The sequence below is a fragment of the Panulirus ornatus genome, chromosome 33 (assembly GCF_036320965.1).
Source record: "Panulirus ornatus isolate Po-2019 chromosome 33, ASM3632096v1, whole genome shotgun sequence".
Taxonomy (NCBI): Eukaryota; Metazoa; Arthropoda; class Malacostraca; order Decapoda; family Palinuridae; genus Panulirus; species Panulirus ornatus.
In genome coordinates, this window is record NC_092256.1 from 22,888,411 (window position 1) to 22,903,491 (window position 15,081).

A 15,081-nucleotide genomic window follows, 5' to 3' on the forward strand; every position below is an offset into this window, starting at 1 on the left:
TTTTGATAATGTTCTGTGCCAAATGATATTTATCAGATTTCTTAGATTACATAGCTTTTATGTATGTTATGTTTCTGTGTCAATGTCTGATTAGAACCCAGGGCACAGTGACTGGCACAGTCGGCAATGTATGTGGAACATTGTAAGGAAACCTCATGTACTCTGTTGGAGGCAGAATATGGATGAGTTGCTCGGACTTGCTCATGAGAGACTTTTCCTGCCAACTGATCTCGAGAATTTTCCTCCCAACTGGTCACAGGAGAGACTTTTCCCCCATCTGGTCATGGTCGAGAGGTTTCCCCTCAACTGGGTTGAATATCACTGGATGATCTTTTTTTAACCTACCATCAGAAGACAGAGTCCATCTTTCCTCTTGGCTACATCAAAGGGATGATCCCTGTTTGGTGGCTGTGATCTCCCACAAACCTCTGGCTTCTCTGAAATTGTTGATTCTGATGCTGAAAATTCGGACTATAAGTCACAAGTAACTGAGGCAAAGGATCATGCAGTCTCTGAGAAAAATTGACATAAAACAAATTTTTATGTTAAAGATTTTAGTATTCTTGCAGTGTGGGGGGAAAATCACAGTTCAGAACACATCCAATCAAAGACTGAAGAAGATAATCAAAATGTTCAGGTAATAAAGCATCCTTCATGGCTGAATAGAAACATGGGAAAATGAACACCAAAACCTTGGGATCCAAGACTTCACTCATTGTGAATAGAGCCATAAATACCTGAAGTAGTTGCAGAACCTCCTGTGTCATTGCTTGGATTAATTGTTTTGGAAAGAAGAGGCAAACTGGGTCCGCAATTTTCCAGCAATGTCCGCAAACATGGATACTCTAAGTAACAACATTTTTGACACTTGAATAAAGCCAAAGAACATTTTCCAACAAGATTATACAAAAATCGAGTTTATATGAAAGTAAAGAATCGCTGCAGAAACAGACTAAATAATTATCATCATCCAGCCTTGAAGTAGTGGTCAAGGACCAGACAGACATTGGGCAACGCATCGTAAGGCACTTAAAACACACTGACGGCAAAAGTTATCTGATTTGACGTAAGAGAAAATGATATGGGAAAAGTCTTCACTTGTGAGGTAAGCGTGACTGGGCCTCTTAACACAGTCGTCCTCTACACGTATTTCCTCAGACAGATGGTGGTCGCCAATGGAACCCGCGCCCTCCAAGGGGATGGAACTCCAAATTACTTGAAAAGAAATCAACTTATTTTCCCCTCAACAGAGACAGGGTCTGCATTTTAGAATTAGAGAGAAATTCCCAGTACAACTAAAGACACTTCAAGGTTGGGATAGATAAGGAGGTGTGGCCAAGGCTGGAACAGATTCTGTGCTCTAAGCAATAGAGCAAAGTAGATGAAGCTGTCACAGGCCCTGGCATGGCAGACCCCTGATATGGGCTTTAACACTGCTTGTGGTAGGGCAGTACCCCGGCAAGGTAAAGAACCTTAAACTCAGAAGAATACAAGATGTTTTTGGTGTCCAGTATGAGTGTTTACTGATGACAATAACGAAAAGAGTGGACTTAGTTATAAAGCAATAGGTAAACATTGATAGATAAAAACATGAGATGTCAGCATTGTTTCTTGCACTAATAAAATAATGCAACATCCCAAGAGAGAGCTGAGCTCTGTTTCTGCAAGTAGACCAGACTATTGTCACCAAAAATGGTCTCGTGTCACTGGGTCTCTTCCTCCAACCACGCAGAAATCTAAGAAGGAAACCCTCCTAATATATGTCGCGTACCATTGTCAACCTAATGAGAGAAGTGCGTCACATCAGCGTTGCTGACTGTAATGCATTTACAAGCCAATCAGGGTTAAACCTTAGATGTGGTAGTTGGTCCACAGTCATCCCAGCTATTCCTCCTCCTCTTCTTTAAAAACAGTTTATGTTCCAACTTTGCATCCTCCTATGGCCTCTACTAACATTGACCGAGCCTACCCTAACATAACGTAGCTGAATCCATACTTAACCTAGGCTATTATGTACACCATGTATTTTGTATATCAATCAATTTGACGAGTAGCAAATATAAGACAAATATCTACTTTTGGTGAACTTATATTTCTTGTTTACTTTTCTTTTGGCAAATTCATTTACATGCTTTTTTTGTTTACTAATTACTTCAATAATCATAGTCTCTGTAGTTCATTCTCATGTGTTTCATGAGTTTAATACAAATGTTTACTGATTACTTCAATAATTATAGTCTGTGTAGTTCATTCATTACTGAGCCTACCCTAACATAACGTAGCTGAATCCTTACTCAACCAAGGATATTATGTACACCATGTATTTTGTATGAATATCAATCAGTTTGATGAGTAGCAAATATAAGACAAATGTCTACTTTTGGTGAACTTATATTTCTTGTTTACTTCTCTTTTGGCAAATTCATTTACATGTTTTTTTATGTTTACTGATTACTTCATTAATTTTAGTCTCTGTAGTTTTCTCATGTGTTTCATGAGTTTAATACGAATGTTTACAGATTACTTCAATAATTATAGTCTGTGTAGTTCATTCTCATGTATTTCATGAGTTTAATACACTATTTACCTTGGTATAAGCATTTGCCTATGTATCTTTATGGGTGCACATTTCTTTGCTTGATTTGTACTTATAGTTACTTCATTATTCTTGTGCTTGTTCTTTGAGGTTTAAATGGTTTTGTTCAAGTTATCCATAATGTTAATTAATAGATATATTTCTCATTTTACCTTTGATGCAGCCCATACTTAATGTATAGATTATTTCATCAGTCATTTTATCTGGATAATAACCATGGGGCTGGGTATATGCATGCATTAGTTGACATAATTGATAGGCATGCTAACGTGAGACTTTAGGAAGTAACCGCGTCGAGAGAAGCACTTGATGGAATATCTTACTACCTCTTAATGGAGAGAACAAGTTTGTATAGGTTTTAGGTAAAGGGGAAATCATATGGGTAGGAAAAGGGTTGTAAAAATGAGTGAGCTTGAAAAAAAGAGGCTTGGGTGAATAGATAGCAACAGATGAAGAGCGTTTGGGTAGGAGAGGTATGCAAAATGAGGCCATGGCAAGTGATTTGATGAAACAAAAGGATGTGAAAGCTTTGCATGAAATGAAGGGTGGCAAGGCAGCTTAAGTGGATGAGATTGGCTAAGTTTATCAGTGGAATTTTTCAGGATGACCTTTTTGTTGACTGGTTAGTTACGGTTTTTAATGTATGCCTGAGGATTGGCAGAATGCCAGTATAATACCATTGTGCAAAGGTAAGGGAGACAGAAATGAATGTTCAACTGTACTTGTTCTATTAAGTTGTACAGCAGAGTGGTGGTTGTGATTGGCTGAAAACAGAGCATCAGACTGAGGAGGAACAATGTGGCATGAGGAATGGTGGTTGCAGATGTATGGATCAAATGTTTGCATTGAACAATGTGTGAGAAATACATAACATCTATTTGTATGTGACATTTATGCATATGAAGAGTGTGCCCACAGAACTGATAGAGATGCAGAATGTAGCGCAAATATATGAATAGATTCAACTCGCCTCATTTGGTGCAAATGGAGCCTGTCTGTCGTGAGAAAAAACTCACGGCTTCTAACAGCCTTCTTCCCACACTATATATTTGAAGTGTCTTCTACAAAGTGTATCTTTAAGCCACATCATATGCTTTCTCCACATCCATACATGCCACATACAAATCCTTGCTTCTCTCAGTAATTCTCAAACACAGTTTCAAAATGAGAAATTTCATTTCTTTCATGCTATTCGCCATTTCCCGCGTTAGCGAGGTAGCGTTAAGAACAGAGGACTGGGCCTTAGAGGGAATGTCCTCATCTGGCCCCCTTCTCTGTTCCTTCTTTTTCTTTGGGGGGGGAAACAAAAAAAAAAAACGAGGGGAGGATTTCCAGCCCCCCCACTCCCTTCCCTTTTAGTTGCCTTCTACGACACGCAGGGAATACGTGGGAAGTATTCTTTCTCCCCTATGTAGAAAGCTCAACTCTATACATCTGGTTGTTTGATGGGGTAATTTATGAAACAAAATGATTGAGCAACATTTAACACATAGGACCAATGAAAATATAAGCTATTAAAAGGTTTCTTTAATCATAAAAGGCTGACAAATTAAAGACATTCTAAGTTCCAAATTTTATTTTGGTTTCACTAGCATTTCATAAGTGAAACCTGAGAAAGGAACGTTTTAAGACCCAATCAAGAAATTATACAGAAGCTCGTATTTGGGGATAATCATGTCACCCATGAGCCACAGAAAATAAAAGTGTAGCTCCTCTGAACTCCACAAAAACAAGTTGATCTCCATATTTTAATTGTTAAACCCATAAGTAAAAACAAAATGTATATTGAAAAAACATGCTTTCAAAGAGTCACAGGAATTAATTTGAAAAAAAAAAAGTTTAAAAATCCAATCTCCTACAGATATTCCCTTGTACCTTCAATCTTGATTCTGATGGCATATTAAACTTCAACATAATTATAGGTCAGTTAAGAAGAGATAGTAGATAGGACTTGACAAATCCTCCTGCAACAGTTATGCAAGACAGAAGAATGAACTTTCTATGTAAATTCTGCCACTTGAAATCAAAGCTAGTTAGATAATTCACAGCTTGGCATAAAAGCTGATAGTCAGAAGAGATGTAAAGAAATATAACGCTTTCAAATTGAAATGCAGGACTGAAATCTGACAAAACAAGTTCTTCTGGTAGGAAGTATAAATTATCTCTACAGCGTGGTCACATTTTGGTTCCACATGAATAATTTACCACAATTTTGATATGGTAAAATGTATGGAAAATGCCCCTGCATTTTCATACTGTGCAATATCCTGGTTTTCATTCTGAATGAAAGTGGTTAAAACTCTTGTATAAGATTACAAAAACATGGCATAATTTGCTCATGCATCACTAAACAGAATTATGGCAGTATTCACTTTTGATAATTTGTACTTGTACCATATAAAGAAAATGGTTATTTGCTGAAGTACAAAACAAAGATCAAAGAAGGAAAAAATTTGTCAATAAAAATTGTGCAGACATCAACTAAAATTTAGGTACAGTAAGTCAACCCTGCCTCGTATCATTGTACTGCCACCTGCATAACACTGTGATGAACTGATTAGTCAACAGTGGAAAAGTAAATTAAGTACACAACAGAGTAATCTTGGGTGCTTGATATCATACACACCCATGTAACTAAAACCAAATACCCAGCATATAATGAATAGACTGATTACAAAAAACAGATTACGTAACAGAAATAGAAACAGTGATGACAAATGGATGTTGGGTGTATCTTGGGAGTCTCCTACTACTCTTACTCCACATGGTGGTGGCCAGTGGTGTGAGTAGGTGGTCAAGGAGTGAGTGTGGGCCTCACCACTGGTCAGGACACAGGCACGTCAAGACAGCACAGCAATCACCGGTGGCCTTGCAAGAGTCACTTCTCCTGCTCCCGGGAGGGGGGCTGGGGCTGGAAGCTGCTCATCATGCTCTTTACATTTGGATATTCTTACCTCATTCTTGCTACTATGAACTATTTCCTGTCAAGGAATTTCCCAGGTATTTTCTATACTTTAATGAGCTTTGAAACCAGAAAGATCTTCTGATAAGACCATTATTTTCCCAAGAGCATTACAAGACCCATAAAATACCCATTTTTGAGACTAGACTATTGGTATCATCCTTTAAGAAAACCTATGATTTATGTCATAAGCTTCAGCAAAGTCCAACATGATGTTCCCCTTAAATCAAAGCCTCCTTCACAAGCTTTTGTAGCAATGAGGTCAGCACGTGACTTAACCACAATAGGTGACTGCTTTAGCATGCTACTTTTGTGCCGCTGCTGTTGCCGCTGTGCCTGCTGTGGGTCCCCCTCTGTTACTCCACCTGCTGTTTTGCTGCTCTGGTGCGCTGCTTCATCGCCTTCATGCGCCAGGGGATCTCTTCAGGTTTGCCATCAGTACGGCTGTAAATCGTAAAGGAACATTAAACAAAATCCTTCAGCAAATACATAAATAAGTAACAGTTACTGACAAGAATATTTGTGGTTTATGTAGGAACAGATTCATGTGGCCAGAGATAGTGATCCTGTCAACCAGAGCAATAAATTCTTAATGAAATCCAACAATCAAACACACTGACATCACATTCAGAGCAAAGGGGTGGCATCCAGCCTTTCCAATTTAACCAAAGGTTCAAACATCATTGGGGGGCAAAGTTAGCAGTTACTCTCAATATGGTACATTAATGATGGTCTTAATCATTTCAGTACCAAAGATATGTTTACCCCTTTGAGATGCAAGATGTTTGAGGATATGGGAGTTGAGAAGGGATTCAGTCTTTGAAAACAGTAGACATCAACGCAACAGGACTATAATTAGAGGGGTTATAACTCTTACCTTTCATAGAGATGTTATGTACCAATGCATGTTTCCAAGAAGGAAAAGTTCTATTGTTTAAACAGAAACAACAGACAAGCAAGCACACATACAAGTTCCACAACACACTCTTTCAGTACACAGGGATGGATGCCATTAGAACCTTAAGCCTTGCTCAAGTCCAGAAAAAGAAACACTTTTAGGGCAATACTGAGAGATTACAAGAAAGGACATAAGATTAGTAACATGAGCATCAGGGGGTGAAGAATATCTAAGTAATCCAAGGCAGAGCACACAGAAGAAAAGATGTGCTAGAAAATAGATGGTGAGTGGTGGTTGATCAAATAAGTCGTAAAAGGGAAAGAGAGAGCTGTGCTTACAACAGCATAAGTATTTTGTCAATGTTATATTTGTTGGGGTTCATAGGATCTTTGAGCAGAGGTTCCTGAAATGTAGGACAGGGGTAAGCTTTTGTTTCTACCAGGGGATTTGTGGTTATAATAGAGCATTTTGGATGGGAGGAGCTAGTGCTGCTGCACAGAATTGAGTGTCAAGCATGTTGAGGTGGGACTGTACTGGGAGGAACTCTGTTTCATTGCTAAGGTGATCATTGCTTGTGTATGCTACATGGCCAATGATTGATCTGAAGGCACTTTTGTATAGTTTGTAGCTTTTTTGTGATTTCTTTTGAGGAGGTAGAAGACCAGGCAGGTGAGGTATAATTCAAAGTGGAGTGAATGATTTGTTTGTCCAGTATCCTGAGGGATTCCCTTTTATTATCTAAATCTGGTGTTAATGCTCTGAAACCAAACACTGAAACAAGCTTTGAATAACCATAAAAGTTGCAACAGACTTAGGAGGATTGCTACATTACATGTAATAAACAAAGGCACTTTTTCTTGACATAACTTTTTCACATATCAATTCTTTTTGATATCATTTGAAGCTCAGCAAGGCAATGAAAGTAAACCTGGGGAAGAGATTCTAATCCAAAGAGCACTCCATACTATCATTTTTCTTTGTGTTATCACAAAATACATATTTATTCTATATTTACTTATTATACTTTGTCGCTGTCTCCCACGTTAGCGAAGTAGCGCAAAGAATGGCCTAACCCACCCACATACACATGTATATACATACAATCCCACACATGCACATATACATACATAAATAAATATACAACTATTATTTACTAGAGATTAGCCAGGTGAACTTTGATGAACCAAAAAAAAATCATATACTAAACCATGGCTTAATGCCTATATAAGAGGATAGGTCACTGCTCACTTAATTTTGAAAACTATATTATCCATTCACTTGAGATGAAATGATTCTGGTGATCACAATATGTAAGATGCTTTCCATTCTAAATAATGACTCGAAGTTCCTAAAATAATCAGTTTATGGTCGATATGTTTCCACATGTCAATCAATTATAAAAAATAGAATATTTAGTCATGGACAAAGTTAATAGTACCTGTGAGAAGTGGTGCGTTTGAGATGCTGGGGTAAAGAACGCACGGTCACCCTGGTACGTAGAGTCTTGGGAGAGAAGACCATCTGTCTGACTCTGGAATTGGTCTACCATGTAGGAGTCTTGGGACAACTCTGCCTGAGACAGTCCTTGGGACAATCCACTCAGGCCAGGTCCTGACATACCCTGTTAAATATTTTCATTAAATTACCATCATTATATCAGTCACAGCTTTCAGATCCTATTCTGGACCTATTTATTATCTTATACTCCACTCCTATTTACATGTGGATGAAATGTATACAGCCTCTCAGTTCACTTACACTCAACCTCAAATTATATTTGGTGTGCTAAGGTGAACAAGGACTTCCTATATGAAAAACAGGCTTTTTAACTTTTCATACAAAGATAATTTGACAATTACAACTGAAGCCTCTATCCACACCTAATAAAAAATTCACAAACACAAAATAAACAAAGGTATGTCAAAAGTATCCACAATATGTCTGTCATCTGTTTCCAGACTTAAAGTTCTGATGTTATTGGCACTCCAAACACTAAACATAACTGTCAATGCTGCACTAGAATCAGATCTTTATATAACATTGCTCAGTTGTAGTTACACAGTAAACATGGCTTATTCTATCTTTTTACCACACATCTATACAGCATCTACAAGACTATTTTTCTCATAAAAAAATAGCCATCAAAGCACCAAAGGAACTTGGCCCTTCACCCACCCTATGGTTCACATTAGTTCCCTTTGTTCCATCTGCAGCAATATCCTCCCCCAGAAATCTAAAACACTCCTTTTCCTCCACATTCTCTCCATTCAAATTCACATTCCAAACAACCTCTCTATTTCCACCACTAAGCTTAATAACCTTGCATTTATTCACATTTACTCTCAACTTCCTCCTTTCATGTTGTATCATTTCTTATTCATCAACAACTCCTCCACCTATTTTTACATATCTACCTATATCTCTGATGCCTGCTCCAACTGGAACTCCTTCAAAGGGGTAGCCACAGCAACAGAGTCTCCATAACTAAAGAACTCTTGTGCCACTTCTTACCTTTAATACCTCACCCATAACAGGCCACTGGCAGAGGGCAAATCTAGTGCAGTGTTTATATAGGCTCCTATCAAATGTTCCTAATAACTACTATCTAATGCCCCTACCAAATAACTGTGCCACAATGTTCCTAGCAACTACTTCTATCTACTACACTTACCATTAAAATGCCAAACGACAGGGTTAGCGCCTAGTGCTCACCACAGGAAAATCTAGTTACAAAGAATAAGCTGCACGACTTAAATGCTGTCAAATGTTAAAAATGACGAGGAGAAATTGTATGTTTGCGAACAGAATGCCAACTAGCTGAGTCAGAGGAGTGCAACCTGACAACCACTAAAGTGCTAAGCATGTGTCACTAATCCTTCTGATACCAAGGCGGGTAATACTGGTAATACACCTCCCTGGTCATTGGCTGCCTACCAACTACTACCACAACCTTCAAATGTCCATCTGCATAAAAGTAGTGTAGCCAAAGCATACCACAATCTAAATACCAAATCTTCCCTATTCTTCTACCTATTTTTACATATCTACCTATATTATTTGGTGACATCTCTTTACCAATTTAAACTCCAATACAACTAAAAGGCAAGCGCTAATACATATACATAAAGTTATCAAAATACACAGTAATGCAATTTTAAGGTACCTGAGACAAATGCCCCTGTGTCAGTCCTGGTTGAGAATAGCTCTGCATTGATGGATCCTGACTGAAAGGTTGTGAGAGCTGAAGAGTACCTGCCCCACCCATGTTCTTAGCAAGCTTCCTTGAAGCTGCTCTACCTCCACGCGCACCACCTCGGCCTCCTCGTGCCTGTGCTAAGGCCTGTTGGTGCTGCTGGTAAAAGCGTGGGGGTACATGAGCCATATTCATGAACATCCCAACTGGTACAGGTAAGTTGTTGAGCCCTGGTTGAGAATGGTCTGCAGAGATGTAGTCTAAGGAGTCATGCGCTCTTCCGTACATGTCATACTGTGGCCCTGGTTAAATAAGTTAATAAACATTTGATTCAATTATTGTATGCTCAAATCTTAGTCATTTATTGACCAAGCTACATACATAAATGAAGAACAGAATATAAACTTTATCATACAACTAGTGTAGACAGAAACTGGGGCAATTTCACATCCATGTCTATAAACTTATGCTGCCTGCTTTACCTCTAAAATAAGGTGAGGGAGGAGGTGCTGAGCCATTGATGGGACCAGAGCGGTCATACATGGAACCTGGTACCATGGCTTCCCTTGCATCATACATAGCTGTATTCATAAAATGAGACCCAGGGTTGGTGGCATTGATAAGCCTTTTGGGTTTGCTAAATTGCATCATGGACTCTTTCAAATTGTTCAAAGGGCCTTCCACCAGGACCTTCTTTTCCTTAAAGTGATGCAGTAGATGATTCCACAAGCCTTGCTGCTGAAAGAAGAACTCTTCTATGTATTTATTCAGAGGATATTGTTAGTGACTAAATGAGGAGTAAGAAGAAAACTTTCATTTTCACCAATTCATTGATTCCTTCACAAAAGTTTTTTTCCAAAGCAGTGAGAAACTACAATTTTGCTTATATAAAATGAAACTTAATGCATAATAAAAGGCATCTACTTTACTAAAAGTTAATCTTCATAAATAAAAGAACAATGGTCACCTTTGAAAGAACTTTGGGATTGCCCACTATAATGATGCCATAACGAGCACGAGTGAGGGCAACATTAAGTCGACGAGGATCCGACAGAAAGCCAATACCTTGATGTTCATTGGACCTCACGCATGACATGATTATGAGGTCTTTCTCCCGACCTTGGAAAGCATCAACACTTGCTACCTCTAAACGCTGGTATAGCTTCTGATTCAGAGGACCTTGATATTGCATGTATTGAACCTAGATAAAAAGGAAAAATTACAGCATAAATATTGTGCAATGTGGATACTTAGTAACATGCCAAAGATCTGGTAGGGCAAAGTCTGATATTTAATGACAAATAGCAAGACAAAGTATATGTGATAGTGCAGAGACAGTGATAAGTACTGATACATCTTAATGTACTATTTTAACTTAACCTTTTCACATTTCCCATCTTTGGGAGGTAGCATAAGGAACAGATGATTGAACCATCTAAGGGAAATCTTCGCTTAGCTCCTTCTGTTCCAAATTTTCAGTGATAATAAAGATGGAGAGATCTATAACTAGCTACTCCCGTCCCTCTTACTTGCCTTACATGAGAGACACATGTCTGTCTCATCTATCCCTAAATGCCATTTTTTTTTTTTTTTTATAAATATACCTGTTTCTCCCACCTTAACAAGGTAGTTTATGGAATAACCTCATTTGCATAAATTCATTCTCTTACTGTCAACTACAAACAAAAAAAAGGAACCTATCACACAGCCAATCCCACAGATTATTCCTTGGTTTACTTTACCACATACACAGTTCAGCACACTGACAGCATATCACCTCACTGTACTGCATTGATCCAATTCATTCTATCCAATATATGCCTCTCACCCTCATGAATGTTTATGCCCCCTTCATTTTCTATTTCCTCCATGTAAACAATGAGTGAATAATAAGAGCTTGATGTTAAAGAATACAAATGAGAAAATAATGTAATCCCATAGAAATGAACTGAGAATGAATGAAAAGAGAATTATAAAAGACACTGACAGGAGTGCAAAGTTAAAATTCTTGTACTGGGAAAAAATAAAAAACATAACCAGGGATCAAGTACTTTAAAATGTAAGACAAAAATGACCCTAAGAAAATATGAAATTTACAGCCAGAAGAAATCATCATAAGCTCAAAATATAAGAAATTAGGTAAAATGTTGAACCACTTCTTTGGAGTTCCTAAACCACACAGAAAGCATCAATCATGATGGAGAAAGACATGAAGGGATGTACGAGAAATGTGGGATGGCAGGGAATGCAAAGGAAATGAATTGTGGAGTGGAAGACTGGGTAGTCATATTTTGAGGTAGTTTGAGAGATGGGAGTTCCCAGAGGGAATGTGCACCAGAAATAGAGATAAAAAGAAACTTAGTCATGGTATCGACAATGTAATCATGCATTGGATGCAGAACCACTACCATATGAGAAATAAAGGCCTCTCTCCTGTTTTTTTCCCCTGCAACTTTCCCCCTTTTTGTTATTATCTTTGCATGCAATAAACTGATAATCAGTGTGATATTATTTAGCAACACATATGATTGGACATGATTCCAAGACACACTTCATAATTCACCCCCATTAAAAATCAATTATTTCTACAAGCCAGAAGGTTATCAAATTGTATGAATGTACAGGTACTGACCAAATAGGCCCTCTGCCCTTCATATGGGGTGATAACACCAATCTGTTCTGGCTTCACGCCTGAGTTGAGGAAGCGCGTCACCAACTTTTCCACGCTAGAGGCTTCTGTGCGGTTCAAGTAAGAGGTACCTGATCCAGCAATCTCCTCTTGACCAGATGTAACATAGAAGAATTGAGGTTTATCCGCTTGAGGCCATGGGAAACTTACACCCTTCATGGTACGATCAGCTGTGGTTGGATAAGATACATAAAATGTAGTAATGACATAGTCTACACATATACCATACAAAAAATTCTGATGGGAAGATGCACAAAATGAAATATAAAAGGTCTGCATATGTAGTGCTTACATAAAACCTACTTCCTCTCCTTGAATTCGCCAGAACATTTGTTTGCAGGTTTTTAGTGTCCATGGATGACTAAGCTGCCATAACTGTTCTGCTGCCCTCATCAAAGAGTACTGTATAGTGTACATCTAACAATGTCTGATATCAGCAGTAAGAAGGGTAGGGGAGCATACATATCACCCAGGTTGACTGAGATTTTAACTACTCTTATGGGGTTATAACATTTTGAACACTTAACTGTTACTCAGTTATTTTGTTTTGTTTTTAGTTCAGTTTCTAAATGTTCAATACTTCCCCATGTCAATGAGGTAGCACCAGGAATAAAGACATTGCCTTATTCACTTACATCCACTCTCTAGATGTCATGTATAATGCAAACCTAAACTAGAGCCCCCTCCACATTAAAGTCTGATAGATCTTTTATACTTTCCTCTGACAGCTTCACATGCCCTGCTTCAGACCACTGACAGCACATCATTCCCTGTAGACAGCACTGCTCCAATTTCGCTCACAACCCTAATGCAGGGCTTGAGCCTTCTAGGTATCTTTCACTTCATACATTCTGTCTCCTTGGTTTCCCCTTTTCCTTGTTCCTACCACCTCTAACATGTGTACCCTCTAAGTCATCCTTTCCTCACTCACCTTCCTTATGTTCAAACCAATCAGGCACACACAGCTCTCTCATACAAACTCCTATGACTATCATACTACTCTTTTACCCTCATCATTTCTTACACGATCAATCCTCTTTACAACACGTATTGCCTTCAAACATTTTATTTCCAACACATTCATCCCATCCTTTATATTTTTGTTTAAGACCCATGCCTCACATCCATACAGCACTGACAAGACTAACAACAAACCACCAAACATACACAGCTTTACCCTTAAAGACAGTGGCCTCTCTTTCCAACATTCCTTTATGCACCCAAGACCTTTGGTATCACATACCCTATGGCTCACTTCAGCTCCCATGGTTCCATTTACTGCCATATCCACGCCCATATTTTAAAACACTCCACTTCAAGTTCTCTCCATTCAAATTCATACCTCAACTAACCTGTTTACTTTCACTGCTAAACCTAAAAATCTTGCTTTTGTTGTTTTCCTCTCAACTTTCTCCTTTCACATACCCTCCCAAACTCAGACACTAGCTTCTGCAGTTTTTACTTAAACCTACCACAAAGAGGTTTCGAAAGTATGCAGGCTTGACCCTGGGCAGCCCATGGATGTTTCCTCCTCATATTTCTCTTGTTCTATCATATATGTTCTTGCTGAACAGCCTCTTAATTTCTTTAAAATTATGATTCTTCCAATATCCTCATTTGTTTTGTTTATTCTTTGATATATATATATATATATATATATATATTTTTTTTTTTTTTTCATACTATTCGCCATTTCCCGCGATAGCGAGGTAGCGTTAAGAACAGAGGACTGGGCCTTTGAGGGAATACCCTCACCTGGCCCCCTTCTCTGTTCCTTCTTTTGGAAAATTAAAAAAAAAAAAAAAAAAAAAAAAACGAGGGGAGGATTTCCAGCCCCCCGCTCCCTTCCCTTTTAGTCGCCTTCTACGACACGCAGGGAATACGTGGGAAGTATTCTTTCTCCCCTATCCCCAGGGATAATATATATATATATATATATATATATATATATATATATATATATATATATATATATATATATATATATATATATATATAAAGGGGATAAGAGTGAGTGCTCAAATTACAGAGGTATAAGTTTGTTGAGTATTCCTGGTAAATTATATGGGAGGGTATTGATTGAGAGGGTGAAGGCATGTACAGAGCATCAGATTGGGGAAGAGCAGTGCGGTTTCAGAAGTGGTAGAGGATGTGTGGATCAGGTGTTTGCTTTGAAGAATGTATGTGAGAAATACTTAGAAAAGCAAATGGATTTGTATGTAGCATTTATGGATCTGGAGAAGGCATATGATAGAGTTGATAGAGATGCTCTGTGGAAGGTATTAAGAATATATGGTGTGGGAGGCAAGTTGTTAGAAGCAGTGAAAAGTTTTTATCGAGGATGTAAGGCATGTGTACGTGTAGGAAGAGAGGAAAGTGATTGGTTCTCAGTGAATGTAGGTTTGCGGCAGGGGTGTGTGATGTCTCCATGGTTGTTTAATTTGTTTATGGATGGGGTTGTAAGGGAGGTAAATGCAAGAGTCCTGGAAAGAGGGGCAAGTATGAAGTCTGTTGGGGATGAGAGAGCTTGGGAAGTGAGTCAGTTGTTGTTCGCTGATGATACAGCGCTGGTGGCTGATTCATGTGAGAAACTGCAGAAGCTGGTGACTGAGTTTGGTAAAGTGTGTGGAAGAAGAAAGTTGAGAGTAAATGTGAATAAGAGCAAGGTTATTAGGTACAGTAGGGGTGAGGGTCAAGTCAATTGGGAGGTGAGTTTGAATGGAGAAAAACTGGAGGAAGTGAA

At 38.4% G+C, this 15,081-nt stretch overlaps 1 protein-coding gene across 2 annotated transcripts in view; it reads right to left on the reverse strand.

Moving 5' to 3' along the window:
• Positions 1 to 4,154: 4,154 nt before the first annotated feature.
• Positions 4,155 to 15,081, reverse strand: part of Upf1 (Upf1 RNA helicase) — a 30,239-nt gene continuing 19,312 nt past the window's right edge. Inside the window, exons 14-19 of one of the 2 annotated variants that reach the window (XM_071681906.1) lie at positions 12,282 to 12,508; positions 10,617 to 10,850; positions 10,132 to 10,387; positions 9,620 to 9,951; positions 7,895 to 8,077; positions 4,155 to 6,002 (exon numbers count right to left, since the gene is read on the reverse strand). In XM_071681906.1, the coding sequence (XP_071538007.1) occupies positions 5,994 to 6,002; positions 7,895 to 8,077; positions 9,620 to 9,951; positions 10,132 to 10,387; positions 10,617 to 10,850; positions 12,282 to 12,508 (1,241 nt within the window). In that variant the 3' untranslated portion in view covers positions 4,155 to 5,993. The remainder of the gene's footprint in view (positions 6,003 to 7,894; positions 8,078 to 9,619; positions 9,952 to 10,131; positions 10,388 to 10,616; positions 10,851 to 12,281; positions 12,509 to 15,081) is intronic. The other variant, XM_071681907.1, reaches the window with a different exon arrangement.